Below are 12,948 nucleotides of genomic sequence, written 5' to 3' on the forward strand. Positions count from 1 at the left end.
CCTAAGACCCCCCCCAAACTGCCCCCCAGGACCCTACCCCCTACCTGTACCCTGACTGCCCAAAACCTTCTCCACCCCCCCCAAAAAGCCCCCCCCCGTCTCTTGACTGCCCCCTCCAGAACCTCCCTGCCCCTTCTCCTGCCCCCTGGCCCCCTTACCCCGCCGCTCAGAACATGGTGTTGGGCTCTGTGCGGAGCCGGACACGTGGCTGCGCTCCCCAGCGCAACACACAACCCGGTCCCTGCCCCTGCACAGTGCTGCCGGAGCGGGGCGCTGGGCAGCAGGGGAGGAGGAGCTGCCCAGGCCTGATACAAACGGCCCGGCAGGCCGGCCGGCTCACAATGCAGGGAGGGAGGAGCTCTACAGCTGCTCCGGAGTCCAGCCCGGCAAGCTGCGGGGGAAGGGCTCTGGCTGCCAGAGCCCCATGCGAGCGGCTGACTTTCCTGCAGCCCTCCCAGCCGCGCCTCGCTCTGCATGGGGGGGAAATCCCGGACATTTTTAGTGATTTACAAATTCCCCCCTGGACGCTATTTTTAACACAAAAAGGAGGACATGTCCGGGTAAATCCGGACGAATGGTAACCCTAGAGTAGCCCCATTGCCAGGGCCTCTCTGGCCCGTTCCTCATCTGTGTGGGGCCTATACACCCTGTCACAATGTTGCTATCTATTAATTTGGCAGGGAGATCAGGGAGTCTTGGACCCTACACCACCGATTTGCCAGTGGAAATTTTGCCATTGATTTTAATGGATGCAGGACGATACACCTAATAAGCATGAAAAACAGCCATATCTTAGAAGTATAGTTATATTATGTACAGTGTGTATGACTATGTAATATGTAATGTTGTTGTAACCTTGTTGGTCCCAGGATATCCTAAAGCTTTGTGTAAGCTCAAAAGCTTGTCTCTCTCACCAATAGAAGTTGGTTCAATAAAAAATATTATCTCACCCACCTTGTCTCTCTAATATCCTGGGAGCAACATGGCTACAACACAACTGCCTACAACCATTCTATTATGTCTAGTAGATTAACCAATTAGCCCGTGTCTTTTTAAGTGTTGTTTTTGATGGGATTTTAGTGCTTACTTAATTCAGGTCAAAAAAGAGAGGTTTCCTCTCAAACATTTTAATTAACCATCTACAGAAATCTCTCAACCCCAGAGGCTATGATATTAAATATTCAGCTCAATATGGATATCCCTCTCGGATTGTTATAGTCAAGCACAAGTTGTATTCATCCTCTTTTATTCAAGTCAAAATACAACAAGCAAATCAAACCTTCCCATTCCAGAGAAAACAAGTTAAGGTTGATCTTTGACCTAAATCTTCTTCCATCCAGAGAAACAGGACCAATGTGAAATTTGCAAGGAAAGAGACCCACATCTGCTTGGGTCAGCCATTTTGGTCAGTGGAATAGCCAGGGTTTTTGTAGTCACCATCACTAGTGGGCCTCAGCACAGGAATTCAACCTGCTAAAATCTCAATGCCTCAGATCATCCATGCAACAAGATCATTCGGTGTTTTCTGAGGGCTGAAGAAAGTTTCAGCTCTTCACCAGGACTGCTTAATGCACTATCCCATTAGGTACATGACCTCTGGAAAGTCATATTGTTTCAAAGTACACTGTTCTTAAGGATGATGATAGAGCACTTTCCAAGGTTCAGTGGTACTCTATGGTGTTAGCCCGGCTTTGGTTTTCTGCTACAATATGACTGCTATGCCAAGCTGGCTTCGCACCACACGCCATCCAAAGGCTGAGCAGTCCTGTTCCAAAGAGAACCCCACCTGCCCATGAACATGATCTATCAGAAATGACCAAAGGATGCCCCCAGAGTCTCCTGCTCCTCCTCATCCTCTTTTATGTGGAACTGGCACAAATACTGTTCCATTCAGTCTTCTGGGGCAGAGGGATGCCATATGGAGGGAGGTAGTCAAAGAACAGATAACATTTAGGCAAGGGCAGCGGGTCCAAGTGTGTGGGAGCAAAAGGCAATGTGTTGGGCAGCCAGGCTGACGTCAGATACCCTTGGGCTGGTGAGTAATACTCAATGGGGGGGCCTGCAGCACGGACGTTGCTGGGCATCGGGCTGGAACCCTGTCATAAGTGGGGGAAAAACAGAAGAGAATTCTTTAAAAAGTCAACGCAGACCTTTAGTTAGATGTAATTTACGAGCAGCCCAGGAATTTTCCCAGTGTTCAGCAATGAAAACTAAGGACTCGTAGACTTTAAGGTCAGAAGGGACCATCTTGATCATCTAGTCGGACCTGCACATTGCAGGCCACAGAACCTCACTCACTCCTGAAATAGGGGAGAGATATCGTGTGTACCAACCTGGATAATGCTGTCCAATCTAGGGAACAATACCAAGGCAAACAAGCACAGATTAACATAACAGGGTGAACATAGCAAGGATTTTGTACAGAAATGAGGTGGTATGGTTGCCTACACCAAAGTCCCTATCTAGTCCTCTTCTAGCCTATGGCTTCTGCAAGGTGTTCCTCCTCTCAAATGGTTGCTCAAAAATGGATATCAAAAAGGTGAGGGCCCCAGAGACAACATGTTCAGCCCCTGAAGGGATGACGTGCATTGTATTACTCTTGATTGATCTCCATGTGTCTAATTAAAATTAATCTGGAAGGACAGGTTGGTCCAGTGCAGACTTTTTGGGGAAAGGGCTTGGAAATAAAAGGGGGAAACAATATTTCCGCAAAGAGACGCCTCCCCAAATATGCACTGAATAGACTTAGTTTCAGGAGGAATGACACAATGTCTCTCTCTGAGAAAAAATGGAATTCTTCTGGGTCACAAAGACTCTTCCTTTTCTTCCCCCTCCCTCAGGTAACAGCTGTACAAGGGCGTGATACTGAAAAGGGTGAGTCTCTCTGTCTTGCTCACCTCCTTTACACATGGCCTCCCATACTCACTGTGATTTCCAACTTTGGAGCTGGAATGAAATCGGCTTCGGTCAGATGCTGGAGGCCACCAAAATAGCCAAATTTTTCATGTTTTCTCCACTTTGCTCGCTGGTTCTGGAACCAGATCTGGGTGCAGGAGGGAAGGAGGAAGGCAAATGAAGGTATGGCAGGAATAAGACAGGTCAAAAGAAAAGTTCACATCTGTTTCAAAGAGCCATTTCTGATACTCTTTGAAGACTTGATGGAGAGCGACAAGCGTCCAGGGTGGAGAGGCCTGTATGGCTAATGGCCAAATCTACCGAAAAGAATTTGCTTTCACAATACACCTTTTATACTATAGGTAATGGACAGGCTGTGTAGTATTTGTGTTTGGACAGACATGGCAACCATTGTTTGATCAGCAATAACGCACATTGCGCGAGGTCTGTCAGCCAGGATACAGGGGCTTTCCATTATCCTTTTGGGAAAGTGATAAGGGATCTATAAACAGCAATCAGAGACATATTGAGGGGTCCTTATTTTAATGCTTTTCCTGAAGGGCATAGTCCCTAGTACAACACTGCTCCTTTCCCCAGCATGGGAGAACAGTTTCAGCAGCGGACATAACAATGAAATACCTGGTGGAGGGTTCAGTTGGATGATCTACTGGCTCATGATGAAAGTGTTACCAACTGAACTATATTGATGACACTTCTTTCTATACTACCAGGTAAAAATTTTAAAGCACTAGAATGATTTAAGGAGTCTGTGTCTCATTGGGACTTGAGCCTAAGTCACTCAAGTGCTTTTGAAAATTTTACCCATTAAACTTGCCCTAGCTAAAAGGACTCCTACTTTTCTCCAAGGAGCATCTGTCTGCCAGCTGACTTGATCTTCCTGGCTAGTTCTAGAGACATGGCTAAATATTTACAGACTAACCACTATAGCAGTACCTGGGTGTATCATTGGTTGCATTGCTTGGTCAAAAATATTTAAACCCACCTTCTTTTGTGTCAGGAGCTCGTGAATGGAATGCAAGTCTTTCATTCCTTGGTAAGTGGTTCAAACTGAACAAAGGAAATTAGTAACCAAAAGTAGTTACTATTGAATATGTGATTTTTTAAAAAAAATCCAGCAACAAACAGGTTAATTATTTCTGCATCTCTTGCACATGAATTACTTGGAATGTCAGGTGTCTGCTATGTTGCTATTGGCTAAAAGCTCCTGAAAAGACAAACTTGTGTATGAGTTTGTATATGTATTGGAACATATGTGTGAAACAACTTAGTCCAGTATCTAGGGGACAGGATTCCTATGACAAAATGCACCACAAAATTACCCCTTTCTGGATTATTTACAGAATGGTCAAAGATGGAATGGGCCATGAAGACTCAGCTACCTTCTCACCCTTTATGGTGATCTTTCCAAAGTCAGTATTTTGAGGCATATTCATAGATTATAAGGCCAGAAAGGACTACTGTGATCCTCTAGTCTGACCTCCTGCATAATGTAGGCCATAAGATTTCCCTGAGTTAATTCCTGCTTCAGGTCCAATGTGGTTAAACTAGAGCAGATCTTTTTGAAAAACATCCAGTCTTGATTTTAAAAATTTCCATTGATGCAGAATCTGCCATGACCCTTGGTAACTTGTTCCAATGGTTAATTACCCTCACTGTTAAAAATTTACACCTTATTTCCAGCTAGAATTTTCAACTTCCACCCATTGGATCTTGTTATACCCTTGTCTGCTAGATTGAAGAGACCTCTCTTATAAAATTTTTGTTCCCCATGTAAGTACTGATAGCCTGACCACATCACCTCTTAATCTTCTCTTTGTTAAACTAATCAGATCGAGCTTTTTGAGTCTCTCATTAGAAGGCATGATTTCCAATCATTGAATCCTTCTCAAGGCTCTTCTCTGAACCCTCTCCAGTCTTTCAACATCCTTCTTGAATTGTGGACACCAGAAATGGACACATAATTTCAACAGTGATTGCATCAGTGTGAAGTAATAAAACCTCTCTACACCTACTTGAGATTTCCCTGTTTATATATCTAAGGTATGCATTAGCATAGGCGCCGAGTTTCTAATCTGCCAAGGGGTGCGCCACCTGGCTCTGTCCAGGCCCTGTCCCCCACTCCACCCCTTTCCCCAAGGCCCCACCCCCACCCTGCTTCTTCCCACCCTCGCTCCGCCCCACTTCTTCACCACCTCTTCTTGCCCCGCCCCTTCCCTGCCCACTTCTGCCCTTGGTCCTCCCCCCACCCCCCAGCACCTGCAGACATCGCAAAACAGCTGATCCGTGGCAGGCGGTAGGCGCTGGGAGGGAGGGGGAGGCAGTGATCTGTGGGGCCCGCCGGCAGGCAGGAGGCACTGTGGGGAGGGGAAGGTACTGGTAGGGGGGCTGCTGGTGGGTGCTCAGAACCCACATTTTTTTTCCTGTGGATGCTCCAGCCCCGGAGCACCCATGGAGTCGGCGCCTATGTGCATTAGCCCTTTTTGCAGCAGGGTCACACACAGATCATGTTCAGCTGGTTATCCACCATGATCCCCAATGCTTTTTCAGGGTCACTGCTTCCCAGGATAGAGTCCCCCATTCAGTAAGTATGGCCTATATCAGGGATGGGCAAACTACGGCCTGTGGGCCACATCCGGCCCGTCAGACCATTTAATCCGGCCCTCAGCTCCCGCCGGAGAGCGGGGTCGAGGGTTTGCCCCGCTCCGGTGCTCCAGCCGGGGAGCAGGGTTGGGGGCTTGCCCCACTCTGCACGGTGCCCAGGAAGCAGCCAGGATGACCCCTCTCCGGCTTCTTCGTAGTATGCAGAGGCGTGGCCAGGCGGCTCTGCGCGCTGCCCCATCCGCAGGTGCCGCCCCCACAGCTCCCATTGACCACGGTTCCCAGCCAATGGGGAGCTGCAGGGGTGGCACCTGCAGACGGGGCAGCGCACAGAGCCGCCTGGCCGTGCCTCGGAGCCAGAGGGGGGACATGCTTCCTGGAGCTGCTTGTGATAGGCGCCGCCTGGAGCCTACACCCTGAACGCCCCTGTGCCCCAATCCCCTGCCACAGCCCTGATCCCCCTCCCGCCCTCTGAACCTCTCGATCCCAGCCCAGAGCCCCCTCTTGTACCCCAAGCCTCTCATCCCCAGCCCCACCCCAGAGCCTGCCCCCCCAGCCAGAGCCCTCACCCCCCCATGCCCCAACAGCCTGCCCCATCCCTGATCCCCCTCCTGCCCTCTGAACCCTTCGGTCCCAGCCTGGAGCTCCCTCCAGTACTCCAAACCCCTCATCCCCAGCCTCGCCCCAGAGCCCTCACCCCACCCCCCCTGCACTCCAACCCGGAGCCCCGTCCTGCACCCTGAACTCCTCATTTCTGGTCCCACCCCAGAGCCGGCACCCCCAGCTGGAGCCCTCACCCCTTCCTGCACCCCTATCCCCAATTTTATGAGCATTCATGGCCCACCATACAATCTCCATACCCCGATGTGGTCCTGAGGCCAAAAAGTTTGCCCACCCCTGGCCTATATTCTTTGTTCCTAGATGTATACATTTATATTTAGCTGTATTAAAACACATATTGTTTGCTTGCAGCCAGTTTACCAAGCGATCCAAATCGCTCTGTATCAGTGACCTGTCCTCTTCAGTATTTACTACTCCCCTGATCATTTTGTCATCTGCAACTTTATCAGCAAGGATTTTAAGTTTTCTTTTTGGGTCATTGATAAAAATGATAAATAGCGCAGGACCCTGCAGGACGCCACGTGAAACACCAGCTCAGAGATGATTCCTCATTTACAATTACATTTTTAGACCTGTCAATTAGCCAGCTTTTAATCCATATAATAGGTGCCATGTTGATTTTACATCATTCGAGTATCTTAATAAAAATGTTGTGCAATGCCAAATCAAATACCTTCCGGAAGTCTAAGCATATCACATCAATACTGTTACTGTTATCAACCAAACTTATAATCTCATTTAAGTAATGGATGCAAGTGCAACAGTGCTTGAGTTAGGAAACTGTCATCTATAATTATTAGAAATTCTAAGAATGTTTTAGTGTTGGCAGCATGAGAGCTCCATTATATGCCACTCAGATTGAAGTACTCCATGATAATGCAGCTGTTTCCCTACACATTCTAGATAGGTACTTCAGCAGCCGGTCGTCCTGTTCTCCAGTGTGATTTGGTGGTCTACAGCAGACACTAAATAGCCCCCCTTCTTGTGCTTTATATACTGGTAGGGCATTGTGAGTAAACTGTCCCTGCCGATGTCTGTGTGGTGGCTGTTCCATTCGAATGCCTTCTTGTCATCGAAATATTAGGCAATAAAATGATAGCTAGTTGAAAATCAGTCCCAGTCATATAAACTGTCCTCTGTGTTAAACGTCATGTATTATACTGGGATTCATTTACACAGATGCCTTGTAGTATGGAAACCCTTCCCACAAAGTAGGAGAGAGAGCCCAGAACCAGCATCCTGTGAGTAGATTAACCCTGCAGATGGAAGATTTCCATACAGAATTGGGCTAAGCACGTTTCAGTTATAAAGTACGTGGCATTCCCCTCTAGTGTCTTGTAAACAGCGTCCAAATCTGCTGCATGCTAATATCTTTCAAATGTAATAGATCTCACATGCAGTAAGGTTATGGCGTCAGATCCTCAGCTGGCATTAATCAGCATAATTCCATGAAAGCCCAGCGAAGATATGCTGATTTATGCCCCCTGTGAATGTGGCCCATGGGTCTACCACATAAGGTATCAAACAGAGAACTACCAAAGGTAACAGACTATGTTTCCATTTGGGCTAATTTTTGAGATGGTGCGGAACAGGCATGTGGGTCACACTTCATATTGAATGTACATAAAGAGTTTGTAAAGGATTGATAAATGATTAGTAGATATTTTAATAAGTGGCCAGTCAGTTGTTATAGAGTCCAGCAGGTTGCTTATTGACATTTATAACACATTACTTATGTCTGTGATATGCTGCTTATTACATCTGTTATTTATTAACCATTTGGTTAATCCCATCAAGGGTGAAAGATACTTTCCCCTCCCATCTGTAAAATGGGGATAATGATATTGAGCTCCATTGTAAAGCATTTTGAAATCTAAAGATGAAAAAGTACTATATAAGAGCCAGGAATAAGAATAATAATGATTAATAATAGACAATTTATAAATGTACCTTCACTAGAAGGTATGGCTGCAGCGTGTGTGTGTTTGGATTGGTGTGATGCATCTGGCATTTTAGGGGCACAGACTATACCTGGACCCTGGCTTCGGGGAGATTGATCTTTGCTGCCAGTTGGTTGCGGATGTGAATGTCGGGATAGTGAGTGACCTGGAAAATCTTCTCTAGCTCTTGGAGCTGCTCTGCTGTGAATGTCGTCCGGATTCTCCGCTTCCCTTTCCTCTCATCTGTACAAGCAGTGAAAGATCAGTCACGCTGTATTATAAGGGTACATTTATAAATAGTTTATAAAGGGTTAATAAATTATGACTATAGATGTTTTAAAATGGTTAATCAGTTGTTACAGAGTCCAACAGGTTGTTTATAACTATCTCTACATTACTTTCTAATAATGTGCTTATAACCATCTATATCACATAACGCTCAAGTCTATAACATGCTTGTAGTATATATTGATGTAAAATGACTGATTCATTCATGCAGCATCCTTTTCACCTGTCCTTGTGCCCATCATAAAACCCAATCACAATCTCTCTGTTACCCAGATGGTCTTCCAACCCTAAATTTACCAGTCAGACTCACCTTGCTGTAATTGTCTATGGCTTTCTGCTCTGAAAATAGAATACTCCCATTAAGGGAGTCTGAGCATACAAGTTTTCCTACTTGTTTAATTTTAAACAAACATTCAAAGTTCTCCCTTGACTTAAATGAATTTCTCTGTTGACCAGTTTTCAAAGTAGCAGCCGTGTTAGTCTGTATCCGCAAAAAGAACAGGAGTACTTGTGGCACCTTAGAGACTAACAAACTGCTCAAAAAAATTTGTTAGTCTCTAAGGGGCCACAAGTACTCCTGTTCTTTCTGTTGTCCAGGAGATCTTGAGTCAGGCTGAAGAAAATGGCACAATGCACAAATGCAGTAGCTGTTTGCCTTTGGTGAACTGTGTTTAAATCTTATTTTAAGGTCATGAGTGAAGTTTTTTTGCTGGTATCAGCTTAGTTCCTCTGCCTACTACACAAAACCACTGCACACAATGAGGCTGCTGTGACCACTGCTTAGCATGTTTCTTTGTTAATTTGTGCTCCCTCGGTTTGTCTGATGTATCTTCCTGTTGCCACTTCTTTTTAAACTTAGATTAAGCTATTTTGGGCAGGGACCATCTATTATGTTTTTGTACAGTACCTAACCCAATGGGGCTCTGGCCTCTAGGTGCTACTGCAATACCTATGATAAATAATAATAATAACCACCAGTTGGAATATTTGTCTTACAAGCTCAATTGTACGCATGTTTGTATGTTTTTAGAAGTTACAGGTCACGTGGATGGCCACTTGGCTTGATTCTGACTTTATACTAGTTTAATACCAGTGTAACTCCATTGAGTTCAATGGGATCACTCCTTATTTACACGAGTAAGAGCAGAATTCTGTACAGAGTCTACGTATGATCTCCTTTTGGCGGTGCAAGCAGGCCCCTTCAGCTTGGATCACTTGTTCCTGCTCTCTCTACACCAGGGGTCGGCAACCTTTCAGAAGTGGTGTGCCGAGTCTTCATTTATTTACTCTAATTTAAGGTTTCACATGCCAGTAATACATTTAAACATTTTTAGAAGGTCTCTTTCTATAAGTCTATAATATATAACTAAACTATTGGTGTATATAAAGTAAATAAGGTTTTTAAAATGTTTAAGAAGCTTCATTTAAAATTAAATTAAAATGCAGAGCCCCCCGGACCGGTGGCCAGGACCCGGGCAGTGTGAGCGCCACTGAAAATCAGCTCGCATGCCGAAGGCGTCACGTGTGCCATAGGTTGCCTACCCTGCTCTATACCATTCTTTCATTATTATATACCACTAACTAGAAGTCTTGCAACTAATAATGAGCAGGATGTTTGCTGCATTTTTAAAGCTACCTTGCAGAAAGCCATGTAGTGAACAGTTCTGCAGAACACACCCTTATCTGGTTCTAGACATTGTAATGGTCAGTCAGACTCATGGTCAAATGCCAAATTACATGGTCAGATACTCTGTTGTGGTGTGACTTCTATGTGCCAAACTGCCAGCACAAAGTGGTCTTAAAGCCTGCATAACAGCCGCAGGAAGTGTTTGTTTGCAGCGTAAGTTAGAGTAACCCCCAGGCTTACTCTAACGTGACACAAGGAGGCAAGCCCTGCACAGAGCAGTGGCAGCAGGAGCAGGGGTCTGCAGCAGTCAGTTTTGAGCCAGCTGATTTGCAGTATGTGCAGTTGGACTTGTGGTTCAGAAATGGAGAATTCGCCACCTAAATAGGATGCTGTTGATGGATCCGCTTGAGAAGATACACCCCTAGTATTTGCAAAAAGAACAGGAGTACTTGTGGCACCTTAGAGACTAACAAATATTGCGATTCCTGTTTTCTTTCTGAACTTGAAAAATTGAAGCATGATAAGAACATACCATTTCTAATCTCATGAGTGACTATGATGATCTTGCTACTCTGACCTGAGGTGACTGCAGTGAGAGCACTGGTATAATGCATGTTGCTGGAGAAAACAACCTATCTGAATAGTAGCTTTTGATCTTCCATGGTCTGGTGACAACTGCCAATTTAATTATAAGCAAACCCTTCCTAATGGGAAAAGTTATCTGGAGAGGGCTACTGCATTCTCTCAAAAACAGTTACCTTTTCTGCTTTGGTTGAAGATTTGACTGTTAAAATAAAACGTACCTCTTTGGGGCTAAAACATTTGGAAAGATGTGACACAGCTTCCTAACGAACATAATTGCTCTCTGGGCTACAGAATAAAATTTGCACAGAAATGGTCTGAACTGGAATCCCGTCTACTGCCTTGTCACCATGCTGACATAGAAAACCAATGAGTAATCAGTTCTGAGACCATACCCTGGCAGAAAGGCTAATGGGATATAAGGGGATTTTTGAAAGGCTAATAGGATATAAGGGGATTTTTGAAAGGCTAATGGGATATAGTTCTTGGAGACTGGTAAGTGAATTATTCCACTTGAAACATGGCTGCTTTTTTGGCACATCTCTGGTACTTAAAAAATGGATCCAGTTATGCAAGAATATATGTGAGAAGCATCAGTTGTCATGAGCTCTGCATCTCATTCAGAATGAACTAATACAGCTCCCGTCTCAAAGAATTAAATCCAAACTATTGGACTTTTCACTAGCATATCAAGCCACCATTCATTAGACTGCATCCCTGACACTAGCCCCAAGGAGCAAATGTCATTTACACCAAGTCTTCTTGACATTATTAGAGCAGTGATCTGAAATGGGAAACACTTTTGTGCACATATGTTGCAGGTAGCAGTAGTCAAGATCTCCCAGAAGCCCTGATTATAGCATTGAATCAGCTTGGAGTCTCTATGGAAAATAGTTGCCAAAAGGGATATAACAGCAATAGTTCCATCATGAAGAGGGGAAAAAATATGGGCGTTTGGTGCTGAGAATGGGAATCTCTAGGCACTTTATGTTCCATGTGGATGTCCCAGTTTGAACTTAGTTCTTGGATTCTCATTGGAGGATTTTCACAACACAACTCCATAAGTGTGGCCGGCCATCAAACCCTCATGTGAAATACAGCAGAAAAGCAAGATCTACGGTATTCGCAATATTCTGCCAAGCCGGTGATGCTTTCTCACTCTGTAATGAATCCACATGCTATACTGATATTGTCATTTAACATTTACATTGTGATAACACCTAAACAACAGCCAGGTCAGAGCCCCACAATGCTAGGCACCATTCAAACATATAGTAAATGATAGTCCTTGCTTAAACAGCTTATGTATAGACATCACGGTCATCACTTATACCCCATAATGTGGAACCAGGGCTAGAACCTTCAGTCCCCAAACCACAAGCCTCTACTACTTGAGCGAAAAAAAGAATGGCCATATTAGCTGACCATAGTAGCAATAGGCCTTCTATTTATGTTTCCTCTCTGTAAACTGCCCCTTAGAGGATAATATGTTCACAACACTTGAGTCAGTAACATTATGACAAGAAACTGGAACTGGTGAAGCATGAAGCCTCTAGTCCTGGAAGTCAGCTTAAAAAACTTCCAGGTGCTGAGTACTGTGGTTGTCTAGCATGGCATTTGGTGCAGTTAACTGGATAGGCGTTCATCAGCTGATCCGGACACAGGAATCAGGCAGCTACATGAACTTCTCAAAAACAACCCGAGAAACAATGCCAAGCCTACAGAGGAGGATCAGCTATAGAGGTCAGTACTGTTCCAGAATCTATAAGATTGGTTGGAACTTAAGGTTTCATTCACAGGAAAAGGAAAATGTGGGAATGGGAATGATCTGGAGAACGTTGGGCCATATCCAGAGCTGGTGGAAATCGGTTTTTCCAAATTAGTGGAGCTATGTCAATTTAGACTAGCTGAGCATCTGTCCCACTGCCTGGGATGTTTCAGTATTCTCAAACAATGCCAACATTTGAGCAAATGAAAGTGCTCCCCAGCAGTGTCCATTTCAATGGTCTCGGTCACATCAGCAGACGGCGAAGTGTCCAGGAGCAGCATGTCCTTCAGAAACAGAAGGCTCGCTTGAGCTTGTGGTGTCATATTTATTCCTCTGAAATAAATGATGTTGGGCTTTGTGATGAGCTGAAAAAAATATTTCCAGCATTATTCTAACAGCCCTAATCCTCCATTCTGGTATCCCTCTTGAAAGGGCTTGGCAAACTGTTTCCCAATATGTATATTGTGCAGGGGAACATACACACAGTGCCTGGGAGTGTCACTTCGGCTGAGAGCAGTTTCTCAAAGCTGAAACTCATCAAATTAAATAAAATAAAATAACCTGAGGTCAACTATGGATCACGTAGAGAATGAGTGGACAGGCTTTGA

At 44.9% G+C, this 12,948-nt stretch overlaps 1 protein-coding gene across 2 annotated transcripts in view; it reads right to left on the reverse strand.

The window, feature by feature from the left end:
* Positions 1 to 1,229: 1,229 nt before the first annotated feature.
* ISX (intestine specific homeobox) overlaps positions 1,230 to 12,948 on the reverse strand; it is a 38,247-nt gene continuing 26,528 nt past the window's right edge. For both annotated transcript variants that reach the window (XM_065564514.1, XM_024100070.3), the window contains 3 exons: positions 8,167 to 8,318; positions 2,927 to 3,043; positions 1,230 to 2,096 (listed from right to left, as the gene is read on the reverse strand). In XM_065564514.1, coding sequence (XP_065420586.1) covers positions 1,860 to 2,096; positions 2,927 to 3,043; positions 8,167 to 8,318 — 506 coding nt within the window. In that variant the 3' untranslated portion in view covers positions 1,230 to 1,859. The remainder of the gene's footprint in view (positions 2,097 to 2,926; positions 3,044 to 8,166; positions 8,319 to 12,948) is intronic.

Source organism: Chrysemys picta, chromosome 1, assembly GCF_011386835.1.
Source record: "Chrysemys picta bellii isolate R12L10 chromosome 1, ASM1138683v2, whole genome shotgun sequence".
In the NCBI taxonomy this organism is placed as follows: domain Eukaryota; kingdom Metazoa; phylum Chordata; order Testudines; family Emydidae; genus Chrysemys; species Chrysemys picta.